This window comes from Clupea harengus, unplaced genomic scaffold, assembly GCF_900700415.2.
Source record: "Clupea harengus unplaced genomic scaffold, Ch_v2.0.2, whole genome shotgun sequence".
NCBI classification, from domain to species: Eukaryota; Metazoa; Chordata; class Actinopteri; order Clupeiformes; family Clupeidae; genus Clupea; species Clupea harengus.
In genome coordinates this window covers 14,901-35,251 of record NW_024879943.1, presented here as the reverse complement: position 1 = coordinate 35,251, position 20,351 = coordinate 14,901, and the positions used below count along the sequence as shown (strand labels likewise).

At 39.9% G+C, this 20,351-nt stretch overlaps 2 protein-coding genes across 3 annotated transcripts; one reads left to right on the top strand and one right to left on the bottom strand.

Annotated features, from left to right (window-relative positions):
* Positions 1-2,031: 2,031 nt before the first annotated feature.
* Positions 2,032-11,284, bottom strand: LOC122130850 (prominin-2-like). Its single transcript, XM_042705662.1, has 25 exons — positions 10,736-11,284; positions 9,939-10,114; positions 9,490-9,727; positions 9,052-9,098; positions 8,502-8,710; positions 8,148-8,268; positions 7,961-8,024; positions 7,753-7,842; positions 7,436-7,623; positions 7,281-7,355; positions 7,115-7,178; positions 6,864-7,014; positions 6,448-6,606; positions 6,201-6,324; positions 5,875-6,023; positions 5,680-5,764; positions 5,390-5,536; positions 5,150-5,221; positions 4,926-5,015; positions 4,757-4,810; positions 4,341-4,421; positions 4,124-4,192; positions 3,378-3,467; positions 3,129-3,238; positions 2,032-2,402 (listed from the first exon to the last, which is right to left on the bottom strand). The coding sequence occupies exons 3-25, from the start codon at positions 9,707-9,709 to the stop codon at positions 2,339-2,341; spliced, it is 2,523 nt and encodes an 840-aa protein (XP_042561596.1). The 5' UTR covers positions 9,710-9,727; positions 9,939-10,114; positions 10,736-11,284; the 3' UTR covers positions 2,032-2,338.
* tmem150aa (transmembrane protein 150Aa) lies at positions 10,433-19,625 on the top strand. Of its 2 annotated transcripts, none has more exons than XM_042705663.1 (8): positions 10,433-10,575; positions 12,115-12,286; positions 12,527-12,574; positions 12,677-12,763; positions 13,138-13,205; positions 13,643-13,770; positions 14,379-14,556; positions 16,054-19,625. In XM_042705663.1, the coding sequence occupies exons 2-8, from the start codon at positions 12,222-12,224 to the stop codon at positions 16,353-16,355; spliced, it is 876 nt and encodes a 291-aa protein (XP_042561597.1). In that variant the 5' UTR covers positions 10,433-10,575; positions 12,115-12,221; the 3' UTR covers positions 16,356-19,625. The 2 variants fall into 2 exon arrangements, with proteins under 2 accessions (XP_042561597.1, XP_042561598.1); XM_042705664.1 differs by lacking the exon at positions 10,433-10,575 and adding an exon at positions 11,426-11,505.
* Positions 19,626-20,351: the final 726 nt, after the last annotated feature.

Sequence of the window (20,351 nt, the reverse complement as noted above, 5' to 3'; positions counted from 1 at the left end):
TATATATGTTAGTATTATATGTATAGGTTGGTATATGTTTTAGCATATTGTATTGTATATTTATCTTGTATATTTAGTAAGGTTATTATATGTTATTACATGTAGATTATGTTCAGAGTACTTGTACAGAGTGTATGTCATGTTATGTTATGTTATATTATGTTTGCTATGTTATGCTATGGTAGGTTGTTGTGTGGTGCCTTGTCCTAAGAATTTCAGTGCCCATTCTGACCCTGTGTCATTCTGTGCATCTGACAATAAAAGACTTGCAACTTGTAACTTGTAACTTGTAACTTGTAATATGCCAGCCAAACATAATTAGTAGATGGCCAATACACAGTTACTACTATTCAGATGTAACTTTTGTTTTGTAATTTTTTTCTTTTGTAAAAGAAACTAGGAACAGTATCCTGAACAACAAATCTTCCCTCAGCCAGGTGATAGGCTGACTACATAAGTATACACAAACAAACTTTACAAACACTTGTAAAGACACACAGATTTTCCAGAGATAAATAAACAGATAAATGTTACAGTGAGTGATAGGTGAGATCAAAGAGGTATGTCTTAAGTGCATGTTTAAAGGTTTCCACCGTTTCAGCCATTCTTAGGTAATCTGGCAGAGTAATCCAAAGGCTGGGGGCATAGAAACTAAAAGCATGCCTATCATTTCATGTCTGAATAGCCTATCTGATAGCTGCATGGACATGAGTCAGTGGGAAAAATTACACTGCTTTGATTTGGCTATTTCAAGATAATCAGGCTCATATGTTGTAAGCGCAATCCTGAGACACTCCTGTAACTTCTTATTGATCAGGGAACAACGTGCCTTTGTTTTGATAGCATTCAAATGAGAAAAGCTAGACTCGCAAGTATAAGTATACCCAAACTTTGTTTGAATTTGCAAGGCCACTTTCCTAACTGTGGGGAGCTGATTCTTATTCACATGGCAAGATGAACAGTCTTCCGCACCCGCAGACTGCAAGTGGTGTTTCAAAGCTAAGGAAGACTGCAAATCAATCACTTCCATCTGAAATATGCTCTCATCAACACAACATACGTCTTTAGCTTTTGCACACAGCTCTGCATCAGGTTCCCAGTCAGTTTTGTCATGAAGTCGGTCATGACGTGTGTGATGTGTGCTCCAGGTGATGTGATCATGAATGCACGGAGTTGTGGAAAGTGCATCAATTTTGAGTCCTTTAAGTCAGTTGTGAAGATCGTTAGCTTGGTCTTGAAGGCACACAGTCTCTCAACCAAATCCGGGCAAATACCAGAGTGTGGTCCAGTTTGACACGAACGATTCTACACTGAAAATGAAAGATTCTTAAGCGCTATGTGCTAGTAATCGTAGCAGCCAATCGCCGCTGCAGATTTGATTTATCAAAGCGTCCACATGGCAACAAGACTTGACTGCTGGCAGGCCACATCATTTTTTTAACGGGCGCATCTGAATAGGCTTGACCTGTTGAATAGGCTTGACCTACAGCCTCTCTCAGATATCAGCTGTTCCCAGAAGCGGCTCAGATATGGCCCAGATCCTTAAGTACTGCTATGCATGTATTGCAGAGTAAACACACCGGTTCAACAACCAGTTGAAAAGGCTTGGGTTAAGACGAAGGCTGAAGGAGGGGAGAGGGTGCTTGAATATGTGTTACTGAACAGTGTTGGCTTCTTGCGCAGAAAGGTACCTGAGCCTTCTTAAATGTAATGGGCCACATGTTGTGAGTGATAGGTCAGTGAATACAGACATGTAAAGTGGGGCAGCTTGCAGGAGCTTGGAAAGGATAGGGTCAAAAAGTCAGCCTGCAGGCACCTCAATCAGTAAAAAACCCTGCTACTCATTGAGCTCCACTGGCTGCCTAAGTAAGTCTGCATTAGTGAGAGGAGGTTTACAAGTTTTCCCTAGGGGCCTTTTTTTTAAACCTCTTTTAAAGTTTGACCTACATTGTTCTTGTTCTATGTTGTATCTTAGTGTCAGTGTATTATTTTTGTTAAACTCACTCATACTATTTAAACTCACACTATGGATTTCATTTTTTAATTCCCTTTATTTAAACAATTTGTATCCCTGAATATTCCAATACCAGAGGAAACCAACAAAACAAGAGTAGCCTTCAAATATCCAGGCAGCCTTATAATCTAGCTCTGGACAAAAGAGTTTGGCAAAATACTTCAAACTTAAACCTAATTTTATACCATATACCATACCAGATAAAACACAAACAAGTTGGTTTATTGGCCTCAAGATAAAATCCAATATCATATTAAAGTGTCTTCACATGCTTTGCCTTCATCGCAGTCAGCACTGCCATATTCACGGCAAAATGTCCACTGCTTACTTCAGGCTCTTGTAAGACTTAGTCATTCCAGGGCTACTGTCCAAATCCTTCAGAGTGACGCTATTTGGAGAGAAGATGACATAGTAAGAATCTACCTATAAGCACATAAATTAATATTATACGAATCGGATGACTTGTAATTTGTACTAAAATGGTGGATTTAGCCTTAAAGGCCCCCTGAGGTGAACCATCTTAACATGTCCATGTGGTGATTTTTATATGATACACAACATATCATGAGCAAAATAAGCAGTGAACACCATGGCTGAGTATTTCCACCTTGGAACTGCAGTGTACCAATGTCTCAAAAAGCATGGAATCATACAGGGCGGCAAACCTACATGTCACAAACCTAAGGTAACCAATCCCATCAATTTACCTGTCAGGAGGGAGGGGTTAACACCTGTATACATATACATATAGTACGATATTACTTATGATGAACTAGAACTAGAACTGATGAAACCACACATCTGGATGTTTATCATTTCAATCTAGCTAAGTCAAAGCTGGCGATCGGGACCAAAGTTTATCTAACATCAGCAACACATTATTAGCTGTTTGATAACCTAGTCAACCTGAAGGCAGATAGATAGAGGTGGGATTCATTTGCATATTTATAGATCCATGAAAACTAAATGAGGCAAAGGTGTAGAGCTTGGCCATGAAAGGTACTTTTTTCATCAATAAAAACGGATAAATATGTCATTTTGAGGAACAGATACTAATTTATAGGGGTTTAATCAGTGCCAGGAGAGGAACTTTAACACAAGAAAACAATGTTACCTGAGGGACTTGGGCACTGCCTGCCACCAGTGCCTGGCTGTGTGAATACTGAGAATTACTCCAGGGATCAACAATGCCCAACACCAACCTAAACACAGCCAGAATGCATTCTGCACACACACAGACGCAGACGCAGACGCAGACGCACACGCACACGCACACACACACACAAAAGCAGTTTAAGACAAAGACGGAAAACATTCTGTGTATACATTTTTAGTTCATTTTCAGTTCTTAAACTTAACTTACCCAAGGATCAATTATATTGAGACATGCTGCTGTGTAGATATTGTCTACTGACACAGGAAGCCATTTACAATCCAAAACCATATTTATGACCTGAGAAAGATGTGAGTATTTCAAAGTAATTAATCAATTAAATCATCAGTTCAATTGGCCTAAATTTGCTCGCAACGTATTCTACCACAGCTTTTAGAATCTCAAAGATTACAGTCTTGACAGCCACTGTAACAGCATGATTGCATAATATGTGTGTGTGTAATTCATATACATACATGCATATGCTTATACTCCTAGAGCGTGAAAAGACATTTACCATAAAAATGATCAGAGAACAAACGTTTGTCTAATCTGCCCATAATCTGCCCATAATCTGCCCATAAAAATTGCCAACTTCACTTTGGTCACTCGGCTATTAACAGACCAATACATTTCAAACACGGTGATAGTATTCAAAACTAATTTGTCCTTCATTCTACCAAATATGATGAAACACCATATGGTATTGCACCCGTGAGGCAAGCATGAGTAGAGTTTTGTATGGTTATCTGGCGCGGACCTCTATGATGAATGTGACTGACATCCAGTTCAAAAGAGCTATACCTTCACTGATGGCTTCAACACATGCAGCACTCTCTGTGATATTCACAAATAACCTGAGACAATGGGATGATATTTACAATCCCATCTACATTAAAGGCCAACATTTGCAATGTCAGAATTTACCAACATTAAAACACATAGTTGGCACCCACCGCATTGCGAACCCAGTCGAGGTATTCTGAAATATAGCGCTCTCCTTTCTTCAGCACACACTGTGACACCTGAAGAAAAGCAAAAACGTGCAGGTGAAGTACAGTGAAACTGTGGCATGTTTCCATTATTTTAACACTAAACTGTCAGGAAAGCAACAAGCAGAATGGTTAACATTGAATTGAGAGTCAGTTATAAAATGGTGATGGACAGGCTCACATTTCTCACGATGTATGGAGTCTGTAAATGTATTGCTTCCTCTGTCTCAGTGATACTATTCAGGGCACGATCTGCATTACCCTGTACACCAAGAGAACACAAACATTAACACAAACACACTATTACACAAAGGTAAGAACACACTGTCACTTCCATATATCATACATAAAGGCACACACCAGCTGAGTTTGGGAAAGGAGGGTTGGTTCACAAGACAATATTTTCTGGTGAACTAATCAGATTGCATCACAAGTAGTTTCTGTAGTTCATATTTTATGACCAAAGGTTCATGAAATGTCAAGTAAATATCATATGCAATTTGGCAAATCTTAAAAATCAGCATCAACAGGAGGGAAAGATTTGAGGGGAAATCATTGCAGCATGCACTCGTCTCAGACAGATGTCAGACCATGTACCTGGTACTTCTGACTTATCTCCCTCATGGATCTCACACTGGTGCTCATTTCTCTCTGGAAGACAAAGAAAGTTCAGGTAGATCCATCAGCAGGTCTTATCTACACTCAGTGGAATGTCCCAGACGCCCTTGTTATTGTATGTTAGCATATGACAGAGTAAGAAACCTACTGCATCTAATTCCTGTAGCTCAACCAACTGAGTAAGGTTTCTTGTCATGTTTGCCACTTTCTTCAAATCCTCCTTGACCGTTTCATTTCCCTTTTTCAATTCAAATACAAAACAGGAAGGGTACAGGGAAAATGAAAATACGTATTGCCACAAAAATTGCATAATAAACCAGCTTCATTGTGCTACATTTTTGATTCAGCTCTACCACAGACACAGAAACTCACTTGCAGTTGTGCAGCCTTATCCAGTCCCTCAGCAAAAGCTGTGAGGTCAGTTCCCACCACGGGTTGACTCAGCTTAGGAGCACAATTACAATATACAGTAGATACAAAATATATAGTACATTGATTAGAAATAAATAATATGATTTATTTAAAAATAAGACTTTCTGATAAGCATTAACCAATATAAAAGTATTACAAATGTTATGGAGGTTCAGGAAGGGGTAACAGTCATATACAAACCAGGTCTAGAAGTGCAGTGTATTTGATCAGATTCAGTGTACTACTTTTGAACTTCAGCAAGGCCTGTCTGCCATCAGGTTGAAGAAGAGTGACACCATCCAGGTTAACACTTAGGGTTTGGAAGCTTTGATTAAATACCCCCAGGTACTGAGGAGAGAGAAGGTAACCAACTATAGATAGGTATAGTGTCTTGTAAATATAACAAATATAAATAGGACATCTAGTGTGTGTGTGTGTGTGTGTGTGTGTGTGGAGTAGATATGCACACAAAGGATAGCTGAATGTACTACCTTGCTGGCGTTTAGGAATGCATCCATGTTTAAAACCTCATGCATGTGCATGCTGTAGAAAAGAGACTCTCCTCTCATACAGCCACTACAACACAGAGAACAGAAACAAACAATTGATTATATTCATTCCCATTCCCAAGATTCCATACAATTCCATTACAACCACATACACGTGGAGGAAGAGCTGCAACTCACTGGTACACCTCAGCCGCCTGGAATTTGACTTTGATATTTTGAGTGCTGTTGAGTTCTTGGCTAAAGTTTGTGGTATGAGTGGAGTTGATTCCATATGTGGTGTTATAGCCTGGGCCCACAAGGAAGAGGTCTTCCCACTGGTCAAGCAACTTCACAAAGTATGAGAGAGAGAGAGAGAGAGTATTCTGTCATCAACATATTCAAGGGGGAGTTTGTGATAAATGATTTTATGTCTTATCAGTCCATGGTTTTTCACAGAAATATTGAAACCAAAAAGAGGTGTGCTTTATTTCAAAGCAATGACCAACATGGCTCTCTTTCTTCACCTCAAAAAGGGCCCCACTCTTCCAACTTCGGCATCCGAGGGTGTGAGCATTGCCACCAATTAACAGGGTGATGAACACCAGGATGAGAAACAGCCAGGAGAAGAAAAAGGTCATCACAACAGCACTGCAAATATTAAAAAGGCATAGGATCAGGGACAGGTAGAGTTTAAACAGAGGTTATTTATTTGATTTGCCTTGCAGTCTGGAAACAGTCAGCTCCTAAAAAAGGAGGCAAAAAATCTCTCACCTTCTGAGCAGGTAAACTGCTGTGTGCTTAAAGCGATCTTTTGTGAGGGAGGAGTAGAGAGAGGGAAAATATTCTATTGGCAGTCCGAGGCAGAGTGCAACAACCATCAGAATCACTATGACCAAAATGAGCATGCAGAAGACAACTGCCACTGCCCACCTACAGGGGGCACAAGAGAGCAGAGAGCCCATTCGGATACGTCTGAATCACCAGTCTAACAAGACTGACTAGTAGCTTATCTTAGATGTCATATAATGAATAATGCTGAGTAACATCAAACAAAAAAAGAAAGGAGTTGACATTCAACATATCACTATATTATTATCACAGTATATACAATGAGTAATTACACTGCAATTACTGTATGTGCGCAGCCAATGATATGTCTAAAACACAGTGTGGTTAATCTCAATTACCTGACATAGTCATAGTAATCCACATCTCTCCGGTACTGCTGTACAGCTAGCCTGAGACTTGACACTGAGTTTGAGAGCGATCGCAAGGTGGGAATCCGGCCACTACTATTCCTCAAATACTCCTCAGAGTCCTCCAGGTCTAGAACAAGCTCTAAAATAGGATCAAGTGAACAAACAGGGCATAATAAGTAAAACCACTAAAGGAACGAATAAAAGAAGAATTTTAACAGTCTCAGATTACGAGCTTTTACCTGTTATTGTTGGTTCCAGTTGATTACTACATATTTGGGGAATGGAATAGAAGGACAAATTACCCTGAAAAAACACCAACACTCAGGTAAACAGAGGTATACATTGTTGTGCATCTTACAATGCTACAGCTTGAGTGCATTTGTGGATTTCACATGTTTTACATACCTCTCTCACAATATTTGTTGCTAGAATGCTAGAAAATCCATTTAGTTGGTCAAGTTGTGGTTGCACACTTGGAATCTTTACAAAAGAATGAAAACAAATTAGGACAAAATACTGTGTGGTATACACTTTGCAATTCCCCTACAACAGAATCACACCTGGTGGAAGTCAGCCACTGTTTCCAGGTTGCTAGCATCTGAGACATTACAGTCAGGACAGCCAGTTTGGATCCTCTGAAGTTCAGACTGAATGGCTTGCAGTCTTAGTTGAATGACTCTATGGCGAGCCTGTAGGTCTTTTCTTTTCATTTCCATTTTCTCCAGGTTAGTCAGAGCCCCACTGGCATCTGTAAATGTAAAACAGCTTGCATTTATATGACACTCTATAGCAACTATTTCACATTTGTTCCTATGTGACCTTGTGCATGAAGTGTGTGTGTGTGGGATTCCTCTGAAACAGAAATATACAACCACACCTTGAACTGATAGAGCCAGTGCTGAGAGAGCTTCGCGAACACTTCTGTCAAAACTTGAGATAAGTGTTTCACCAATGACATTTCCAGTTTCTAGAAAAAACACCAACTTTTGTCAACACAGAGCCTCTCAACTGTCAACAGTGAACTCAGTCAACAGTGAAAAACCCTGGAAAGCTTAAATTTCATAAAACATTGCTTGCTTGCTCACCGTTTAATTCCTTTGTAATCTCTCTTTTAGGAATGGAAAATCCATTAATAACTGCCCTTGTATTCTAGAAAAAACACATCATATTAGGTATATAATATGTGAAGGTAAGGAGTTATATTTGGTTCTGACATGCATTTTAACAAATTAGTTTGTTCAATACATGGAATGTACACAAATAAAAACATACCTTTGGGATCAGCTTCAAAATGTCATCAACCTTTTTGATATCAGTACTGAGTTGTTCCAAGCTGGGCTTCATGTTTTCTCGCACCTTGTTGTTGGTCGTGAAGGCCAGAATCACACCAGTCCTACAAAAAAGCTAAATATAATTCTCATACACAGTTTAAAAGAGATATGTACACAGACAGCTCAGATCCATCAGGCAGACATCTGAAGATTTCATCTTAAACTATCAACTATCGTCTTAAATACTGGTTTAAGTTTCAACAGAAGATTGAGAGAGAGAGAGAGATAGAGAGAGAGTTTGTCTGTATGTGTATGTGTATGTGTATGTGTATGTGTATGTGTATGTATGTCTTACAGCAATAAAATAACAACAACTGCTAGACATGTTTCCAAAATGATGACCATGTGGGGACATATTGAGGATGCTGTTGATGTCTTATTGGGTGAACGCTTTTTCAGATGTAAATGATTCCAAGCAAGCACTCCACCCACAACTGGCATGATGAGAACATAGAGGATGGCTAGTATGAGACAAACCAGATACCCCGCCTCATATTCCACAAGCTGGTTATAAAGAAACACACAACCAAAAATGTCACACAACACATTAAGCATGCTACATATCCAGCCTAGAGAACTCTGTATTCAGTGTGCAAACTGATATCTAACCTTTCACACACATTATATGTTTTCATTGGAGATATTTTTTTTTACAATATCAGCTCCATGTATCCACCACATGGGGAGCCTTAATCTTTTAAACCAACCATTTCAACAGTTCAACAATTATATTATTGGCATCATATTCCATCTCAGGTAATTGAGTAAATTAATACATATCTATAACATATTATACATTGTATTATATCATTAAATCAAATCATATTCAACATAATTTTCCTCACCAAAGATATGTTCAGCGGTACATTTCTGGAAGCATTAATGGCAAGCTCTGTGTTAAATAAAAAAGTGATTCTTTATGTCATTATATGGTCCAGCAAGTCAGGAGAGTTGAATGAATGAAGGAACAAGGAACAAGGAACAAAGAAGGAACTTTTGTATACTAAACTATAAACTATAATTCTAACCTAACCTGTGTGCACACAGGAACTATAAATAAACTTGATATACATTACACTTCTTAACCATGCGTAGGTTACTTATCTGGGGTCTCATAGTTGTGTGCATAGTTTGAATCTACAGTGATATTCTAAAAACATAAAAGTGAGACCAGAACAGAAACACCAACATGAGTATAATTCACATTTTTATCAGTATCAGTATATTGAACAGACAAACCTTCCATTTTAGTCCGCCACAGTATGAAACAGGGTGATATTTACCTAATGGAAAATTGTTTGGCTGAACTGCCTCTATAAAAAGCCGTGCAAAGTTGTACAAAGGTTCAAGTGAACCAACAGACATGTCAATGCTCTTTCCTGGAGCCGGAGTAAGGTTCTCCAAAAATGAAAGGTCTGCATTCTCTGGGCACTTCTCCATCGGCTCAGTGCTGCTTATCAAGGACAGAAGAAGCAAAACAACTGCACCTCCAAGGTGTACCATGGTCCATTAGAAGATGACCTGTTAATAATTATACAATTTTTAGAGCAAAAATCCATATCACTGTTTCCTTCATCAATGGTGTCATACTCACATGTTTGCAATCACTATAGACTGAAATACTAGATTTAAATATGATTATATCATTTTATAATATATTATATACCATGTATTATATCATATTATACAATTAGTATCATAGTCCACTCATAGTTAAGGATTATTGTTTTACCTTTGCAGGAAAAATGTGTTTACTGTGGCAAACCATCAACCACGATCATGACAAGCACAACTCAACTGTGCTCCAGTCGCTTTGAACAAGTTGTTGAGCAAGCTTTTCCATTTCAGGATCAACAATGGGCAGAAGCATACCTTACGAGGGATGGTCGCTAATGCAGTTGGGTGACACTAGACAATAGAGATAATAATGAATCATAATAACATCTCAGTTATATGGCAACAATTGAATGTGTTGACTAGGGATCTATGATAACCTGATTTATTTTTCATCATAGGCTATCTCCTCAGTCTCCCACACCAAAAGACACAATTCCCACAATTTCCTTACTTATTAGATTGGCATTTTGTTAAGAAAATTTGTAACATTAGAGATCACACTCAAGTACAATGAGTTAAGAGGTGTGGCTATGATGGGGGTAGGCGGTACAATTATTTTCGTGACCCAGTGCATTATGGGTAATGTGTTATTTATTTTTTACTCAAGCGTTGTATCCGCATGTCTAGGAATCAGGCGAGGAACTACAATTACAGTGTTGACGGAACGGGCCTCTCGAAACAAGGGAATAGCAAATATATTTTAAAGCGACATCAGATCTCACATATTTGAGGAAGCCATTGCAAGATTAAGGGTATGTCTTCTCTGTTTTTTTGTCATTTAAGAACAAATTGGAAGTCTGTAGGTTGCTTCCCCTAAAGCCACATACACACGTACGTTTTAGCTTTGTGCGTATAGGATCTTGGCTTTTATGTATTCACAACAACTCTAACAAGTATTAGCCTGCTAGTTACCTTGCTATGTCGATAGTACCAGTTAGCCAGTGAGCGGCTTTCGTTTACAGCCATCCTGCTGTGGAAATGCAGTCAGAAAACGAACGCTGTTGCACTGATATCTTTTTAGTTTGATTGCTACTGACAAGACTCCCTTCACACTTGGTTTTCCCATGCAGTGTTAATCACTCTACAGTTACCTACAGCTCAGCAAGCTAGCTAACGTTAGAGGATATTCTATTGCTAACTTTGTTGCAGCTGTTGAGTCCTCCCTGTGTTTTGAATGAATAGAACACTGTGTATTTGCCACAACATGTGGAATCAATCAATGTAACGTCGGTTAATGTCAAACTATACCATATCCAATTTGTGCATGCTATTATAGTGTGTGGAGTGCCTTCCATCAGCGGCGTGTGTGGTTTCATTGTGCAAGGGTCCAGGAGCCCGACACCAATGTTCTGTTGCGGTGAAAGTGAAATTAAGATCTGGCGTGTACAATAACGGGAGATGGCCCATTAGATCAAAAACTGCTCACAGATACGATATTAGATGTGCCTCTTATATCGCCAGGAAGTCTGATCCCCCTCTTTCTATCCACTCACACACACACACACACACACACACACACACTCTCTCTCTCTTCCCGTTCCCAGTCTCCTGCAATTGTATTAAGAAACAATTTAGTTCACCGTCAGCCTTTTTTTCACCGGAGAAAATGTCCGCTCACTTCCTCTTTCCATTTCCATGATGGACTGTTAGAACTGATAGGGAGGGGAAAAGCTGCTCACAAGGTCTGCAAGACAATATCCTCTTTCATCCAAAGCACTTAAGGCTAGTGATACTTAAAGCTGAATGAATAGTGTTTTCTGAAGCTAATCCTTATGTTAAGGACTAGAAATATTTAAAAGCATTCCTCAAACTTTCTAGCCTCCTTCAATACATTTAAGAAGGAACAAAGGGGAATGGTTATTTAATGTCTCGGAATGCAGATTAGCCCAATTACAAGATTATGGAGCAGGTTTGAAATGTTTTGTTGTAATATTACTAGTTCTTACCTGGAATTAGTCCCTAACTTTGCTTTGGAATGGGTCTATAATTGAGCAGAGAATGCCTCATACTCCCCTGAAATGTAACCTATAAATGTCAAAACCTGACTATTCTCATTTGGAGAGCGGATAGCCACTTTCTACACACACTCAGTAAACCAAGGCCAGAAGGCTACTTTAGAAAAACAATTGCATGCTTATTCACGACTCCCCTATGCCAGCAGTAGGCACAGCAACAGTCATCCAGTCCTACTCAAAGAGCCTGGCGATGGTGTGGCAGATCATGGAAATGTAGGATTCTTCCCCTGTCCTTCTCTCATGCCACCCTCCTGCCTTGTTTCCTTGTTTCCCCAGCTTCTAGCCTCCCTGCCTGGCCCCCTTCCCCTCAGTCTCACCCTTCCACCACCCTCCAGCTCCCCTTTCCCTCATGCTCTGGATGAAGCAGTTCCACTGCCAGCCCGATGACTGCCTGGATCGTTCTGCCTGTCAGCCTGTCTGCCTTCTCCATCACTGGAATATGGATAGTGTGAGTGCTTCGGAAAAAAAAGATTAAAGTGCTCCATGTAAAGCGATACTCTTCCAACTTACCCTGTAGAGCTAGGTGCTGAGAACAGCCAAGGTCTTTCATTCAAAGCAAGGTTATATCATTGTACCTTTATTGAATGTACGTCTCAGCAACACACATTGGCAGCAATGCGCATATAGGGTAGCCTTATAGGTTGGTCCACTTGAATAAATTGCTTATTCTTTTTCCGTGTCTGGGCAGCTATGCTATGGCTGTCATGAACCACCATGTTTGCCCAGTGGAAAACTGGTAAGTGTAAATTTCCCATTCCACAACCTCAGCATATTGTAATGAATGTTAACTTTTATGATTGTCTTATCTTTAAGTTTATTGTCCAATGTATTTTTCAAGGTCCTACAACGTCACTTGTGTAGAGGAACCCTCCAAACCAGGCTTTCCAAAGACATGCTGCACCATTCAGGATATCCCCCTCATCAGGTGAAGGATATGTTTTGGACACCTATTTCTTATAGTGTCTAATATTCAGAGCTAATTAGTCATCGCAGATGACTTGGCACGTTTTTCCCTAACTCACTATGCAACTGTAGGTGTTTGTTTTGCACCTTTAATGTTGGAGTTTCAAGCTATGGAACTAATACGAGTTATGTAGTTAAATATGTCGCCGTTACTAGACTTGACTGCCATGAATACTTGTACTGATTATCATATTATGGATACTACCACTAACTTTGTAATCTTACCAAGTCTGTCCAAATACCACACATTTTGGTAAAATAAACACTTGAAAAGTTTTCCATGCACTGTCTTTAGTTTGATTACCATTGCGCTTGTCCTTTTTTCTGTCCCTCTAGTAAATGTGGGTCCTTCCCTCCTGAAAGTTGCCTATTCAGTCTGATTGGTAACGTGGGAGCGTTCATGGGTAAGACTTGTTGTTCCATCACCCACATAGAACAAGCCTTAGGCATCACTGAGGACAATGAGTGGATTTACAGAGCAGCTGAGTAATAGGACAAAACTTCTTAATCAGAATTCCTGATTCTGTGCTCAACGATGCATGGTGTCAAAGCACAATACGTTGCTACAACAGCGGTACTTTTTTATTAGTTCATTGTGTCCCTAATTTTTTTTAAAAGGAAGAAAGAAAAACAAAAAATGGTAATACACTGCGCAGTGACACTACATATAACCTGTTAAGCTGTACACGTGAACACACCACACAAAAACTACAGTGTTCCATTTCAAGTAAATATGAACATAATGGATGCCCCCACCCCCTCCATCAACCAGGGCTGCACTACGTGTGACAAATCATTTCTTTCTTCTCTTCTCTTCTCTTCTCTCTTTGATAATCAATAGTGGCGATGGTGTGCCTTTTGCGCTATGCTCAGGTGATAGAGCACGGCCACAGCTGCTGGATAAACACTGGTGGCTTTGTCGCGGGATTTGGCAACGCTGTTGGCTTAGTCATGGTGGGGAACTTCCAGGTCTGTCAACTGTTTCCTCAATCATTCAGAGTGCATGTCCCTGATTCCTAAAGTGGAAAACGAAAACATATTTTTTGTCACAAACTGAACAAACTCGTTAATACACAGGATTATTTAATAAAAGTCACATACACAATACTGTAATGCAGTTTATATACGTTGGGGTTAATAGTCAGAAAAACACGGTATCACAGTACTCTCATCACAGCAGACAAATATGTGTTGAACTCAGAGATGTTCCATTGTAGATCCACAGGTAGTAGATGTATGTTTTGATCTTTCATAACCTCTGCCCTTAATAATTTGTGTGTATTGGTCGACTGTACTTTCTAAATTCCCAAGAGCTGTTTGAAGAACACTGTAATGCAGCACCCTCTGAAAAGCGCAGATTGTCTTCCATAGCTAAAACCCCTTTTAACATCTTGTCATCTTGCTCAACATCACTATCCATCTCTTCCTGTCGACTGTTCTCATCGTCCTGTGTCCTCTGTCGATGTCCTCTGTGTATTTGTAATGTTGTTTTGTGTTTATTTGGTCCAACCTAGCTTTGCCAAGACCACGCCTTTCCCCATTTGCTTCCATTCCTAATTCTAACATTCATCCTTCAGGTTGACCATGCTAAGACCCTCCACTATGTGGGGGCTGGCGTGGCGTTCCCTGCAGGGATGGTGTTCGTGTGCCTCCAGTGCCTGCTCACCTACCGGGTGGCCCTCACTGCCCTGGACTACTGGATGGCATATGTACGAGCTGGCCTGACTGTGGGCGCGCTGATTTCACTCATCCTCAGTATCCTTTCCTGCTTGGTACCTCAGCTGGAGGATTATTGACGGGAGGAACATCAGCTAATGCCTATGCTTGAACTTGAATCTACGATAACTCATCGTTCAGTGAAGACACCTACGCCTCATGTGTTTATTCCCCAAGGTGATCTAGAGCAAACTATGTCTTGCTATCGCCTTTCACTTCCAGCAAATGCCACCGTGAAAACTAGTCATTTCCTCCAGGAAATGAAGTGAAACAGACAAAGAGTAAGCTTGTCCTTTCACCCGCTGCTAATAGCATCAGTCCAATGATTAGTATCTCCCCGCAAATCAGAACTAGCTGCGATAAGGGAGCATATGTGATATAGCACAAGTGCAACCATAATCCTTTTGTTGCTGGCAATATTTTTTGCATCGTTGTGCTCTGATGCTTTCACTCTTCTTGTACTCACTTGTACTGTTCTAAAGAGAGACATTGTGTTCTTCACAGAAATTGAATAGGTGCCCTCCTGACTTTGAAAGATAGACTAAAATAGAACTGGAAACCTGATCCCTGCAGTCAGTTCTGACTGCCTCTGACGGACTTGAGGTCAATTTTGAAAGGCGTTCTTCTGACCATTGAGAATGTTCTGATCACAACAATTCTTGTTTGGTTCATTTACATTTAGTCATTTAGCAGACACTTTTGTCCAAAGCGACGTACAGGGGAGAGAACAGTCAAGTTACGAGCAATAGAGACCTAGTGTAACAATAAATACTATTTTACATACAAAATAGAAAAAAAAGTGCAGGAATGTAACTGCTGTAACTGTGGTAGTTTCTATTATTTTTGTGTATTATTTCTAAAGCCGTCCCTTGCACAGTCTCACAAGGCACAATACATTCTTGGCTCTTCACCTAGCTAAACTGATTTTAGTCTTATTCAGTATGCTGAAAAACAGGTCTGGTCTCATGTCTGTTCTCTGTCTTCATAACAAGTATTAGGGTTTGTTTTGCCCATGGGTGATGGGTTGGGTTGCCCTAGGTTGAGGTATGAGTTGTCCCGATGGGTTGGGTTGCCCTAGGTTGAGGTATGAGTTGTGGCCCTAGATGGATAATTCACAGGCTTGGTGGTGAATAAAACATGAGCGATAGCTAAAGCCTCTGAGACCAGCTGTCTGCTCCCGGATGAACCATAAAAGATGGGCTGGCCGAAAAGGGATACTCTCTATTCTGCTGCGCTAGGTGAAATATGGAGCATCCTGGAGCTTATTTTGCAGCACATACAGTTTAGTTTCAGAAGTTGCATGTAATACATATGTCTATTTAGCTTTACAACTGTCATGGAGAAATTGAAGTATGATATCGAAATAGCTGATTAGTCTTTTTTGTGTGTCACAAACAAAATATATCTCAAAATGAAATATTTTAGTTGTACAATTATTATAGTTATTTATACACTTACATATTTCCATTGCGTATCTGTATCATAAATAATGATCTGGCTTGGGTTAGTTCAGTCCTTAACCTGATCTACCTCCAGGCGGTGCTTTCTTCATCCACGAGAGCTTTATTCTGCAGCACGCGGCGGCCATCTGCGAGTGGGTCTTCACCGTGATCATCCTGGTCTTCTATGGCACCTTCACCTACGAGTTCGGCACCGTCACCAGCGAGACCATGATGGCCGGCCTACAGCGTGGCTGCCACCAGAGCTCGAGCATGATCCTCGGCGGGAGCGAGAGGTTGGGAAGCCTAGGGGGGGGCGCCAAGGGCCTGAAGTCCCCCGGCGGGAGCAGCACTTCCACCCATCTGAACTGCACACCAGAAAGCATCGCCATGTTATAGTTCTCCCACCCACCCACCCTGGCTGTGTGTCCTGTGGAACATATGCTGCTCCTGTGAAGGTGCCTCTGGTGCTGTGTGGATGAAGTGGACCTGGAAAGAGAAAGAGAGGGAAGAAGACAGGCAGGAGGAAAGATGATTGCTGCACAGGGATAGAGGGATGTCTGATTGCTGTGTCCGAGTGTGTGTGTGTGTGTGTGTGTGTGTATGTGTGTGCGTGTGCGTGCCTATGTGTGTTGTTTTAAGCCGTCCTGGTGTCCCTCAATCTCAAGCTCTTTAGAAAGTGCTATTGAGAAGAATGTTGTGCGATTGCCAGAAATATGCGATTGCAATGCATTGATGCAAGTGCGATTGCCAGAAATGTTCACAATGCTAGATGTTTCACACATGATTGCTGTATGTTTGCCTCAGATGTGAGGTGAAATGAGACTTGAGGGTCTGTCTTGGTCACATTTGGAAGACCCCTAGTTGGATGTGGTAGGAGTTTGTCAGGTCTCAGTGGTTCAGGATGCTGGCAGTCCTTTCACACTTTGGCAAAGCTGATTAATTTTGCACACAACAAAATGAATTTCGAGTTTTCCTTTTAGAATATTCTTGTTGTGATCAATGTAGAGTGTGATGATTTATTGAATGCCTCTAATTTTGTAATAGAGGAGGAATTATTGGATGATAAAAGAAACTTTTTTGGCATAAGATGAATACAGGCATCAGCTGAGGCATTATTTTTCTCCACTTCATACATATAGATAAGTATTGCTCTCGTTCATTGTAAAAAAACCTCTTCCTTATGTTGGCAATTGAATGGTTCTTTTCAACATGATAACATGTAAGTACTGTAGGTCACAAAACCTTCTCATACTCAAAACAAGTGCCGTTGTCTGAGATTAACAGTGACATCAACAAGCTTGTGAAACTGCAGCTGTTTTCCTATCACTGTGGTTGATATGATTGGATACAACAATTCAATGTATTTTCTGAGTTCCGAGTTCTGTTTGAATCATCATCATTTATAGAGTGGGCATATTCCATATGAGTTTTGCTGGTATCATTTCTATATTGATATCGAGCTGCCATGTTGTATTCCTGCCTGCTTGTGTTAGCAAGGACAGCACAGTGGTGCTGTTACTGTTGAGGGATACAAAGGAAAATGTGACTGCATTTGCTTCACTGGTTCATGTAGCAGAATGCATAGCCAACACATGGCAAATGTCAACTGGAAATGCCACATTGAAATGTCCACATTGAAACTTTCGATGTCTGTGCTGATTGTTTTGGTGCCTAGGCTGGTTCCTGGGAAGCCTTATTTTAAACTACTTTTTGAAGGTGCCATTTATGCTCAGATGACCTCAGTGTCCAGTGAGACTCTGTTCATGAGAATCTGTTGTTACTAACTGTGTCAGATACAACGATACACCAACCACGACAATGATCAGTTTAGCCATGCTACAGATTCACCTCAGGTCCTGTCTGCTTTGTCCTCAAAGCCATATCATTTTGCTTCGATGGTGGCGTCCCCTGGTGGGCACTGGTGTGAACTACAACTCTGCCATCCATATTGCTACACTTGCTTTTACCAAATGCCATTCACCACAATGACCAGAATCTCTCTGATGCTGAGGTCCTTGATTGAGCCAGAGCTCCAGTGAGTACAACCTTCATCTGCAGCAACATGTTGATTATCTTCTCTTGTGTACAATCACTGGATGGCTGAGAAACCATCCCAGAAGCATTTAAACTTACTTTTACATTAGCTACCTCTGATTGCTGGCTAACTTGCTTTTGAAGGAGGGATATGTTACCCCAGTGTACAAAAAGAAAGACCCGGGTTGTCATGTATAGTTAATGAATTTGTTTTTGTTCACGCTGGCTGTAAGAGATGATTGAATATGGCCAGGTGGTCTGGTGTGTGTAAGGGATTTGAGCTGTGGCTAGAGGGATAACCTTGTTTGAGACATTTTTACAATGTTATTTACCAGCAGAAAATGTCAACATTAAAATCAATTTAACAGAGGAAAGACCTATGTGACCACCACAAATCACCTCCAGGTTGCAATACAAGTGTCAAATATGTTTTGTTTTTATCATGTATTTTTGACATCTCAGTGCTCATCTCCCTCTACGTTTTTTGTGTAAATATTTTAATATAGGTTCATGCAAATATATTCTCTGTGTGCTGTTCACCTCAGTTCTTAAGAAGCATATATAGATTATTCATATGCCTTATCTGTTTTTGTGTCGGAGTAATGTAAATACTGCACTACAAGATCATTAGATACTGCATTGTATTTGTATACATGTATGTGTCAGGGGTGCTTAAATTACTTTAAAATGATTTCAAAAGGCTTTTTGATTGTAATACACTCCCTATGGTTGTTTTATAAGGTCTTTCATACTTATAAGGACTTTTCACTGTAAGTTTGATCTCCTTGCAGAATAAGGCTAGGGTGACAATGACTTGCATTATAGTTAAATCTAATTGTCACCAGTGTCTGATGATTCAGTTAAAATGAGCTTTATTGGCACGGCTGTGTAGTGTCACAGTTTTGCCAAAGCATTAAACAGATTGTCTACATAAATAGCATCAATGCAGAATATATATGACCACATTACAACTAGTAATGGTGCCCATGTGAAATCACCAGGAGCCTCCACTATGCTAGCTTCCACTTCAGCATGTCATGAGCTTAGGGCTTCTTTTATTGTTCAAAATCAATACTCCGTTCCCAAACATAACGCATTAAAAGACGGTTCAAACTCGTGTTCCATATTTCTGCTGTGGGTTACTGTAAAATTTCAGCACAAACATTACGTTCTCATAGCCCTGAACCCCTTTTTGATTCTGCATGAGAAGATGCAGACAGAAAAAGCTCATTTCATAGCCTTGTTTGAGGTCCCACCTTTATAGGTTCAGTTTTCACCCACAGTATGGGGTATGTTATGAATGATTTGGTGAACGTGGTCATTCTTGGGAAAGAACTATTAACACCAAATGCCACCAGCTCTGAGAGCATTTCTTTTTAAAGGTTGCATTTCTATCTGTTCCACTGTTTGTAAGTCTTTCTTAAAATATAAAAAGATAATGGAATATTTTTATGTGTTAAATCTGGATAATTGAGTGGGTGAAACTAGACTCAACCAAATGTCAGTAGTAAGATAACAATTACTGAATGTTCTTTTCTTGTATAAATGACTGGTTTGTGTTCCTTTCAATTCTGATTTCTTTTTGTCAAGAGATTTATATTCAAGCAAGAAATAAACTGAATCTGGAAAGTTTTTAATAGAGTTGTGCTTTCAGTATCAACCTGTACACAATTGATACAATACAACTGACACAATTCTTTGTACTGTTTAAATTAGGAAACTATATCATATGTTGAGTATGGTGTGTTTAATCATAAAAGTAGAACTCATATGGCTTTAAACAGGCGTCATTATTTCAACATTGTTTCCCTCACGGAAAAACTTATACCACCGTCCAAATGTATACTATTTTGTGCAAGACAGTAGAGTGCTAGGCACTGAGACCTGAGAGAAGCTATTTCACGATAACATGAGCCCAAAACCTGTTTTATCTAGATAATTAAAGCAGCAGTAAGGCATTTTCACTAGCAATCTAACTATTTGAAAGCCTGCAGACCTTCCTTGTAAACACCACCGACAACGTAGTTCGCATCAGTCCCCAGATCACAGAATTACACAGTGAAAAGCCAGGGCTGCCACTTGCAATTAAAATGGGGTTTAGGATGTTAATCACCTACATGTTGTCACTTACAAAAACATCCCTGTTTAAAATAAAAACCCTACAGGTGTTTTTAACTTTTGCCCTATTAGTGTTTAGGACCTTACTGAGTCCAATAAATCTAAACATGTAAAAAATCAGAAAACTGACAGTATTTATTGACAAGATACATTTCTGACTGATGTCTACTATATCACATATATATATGAACATATATATTATGTCTATATTACAGGTAATCCCCTCTGAATCACTTTATG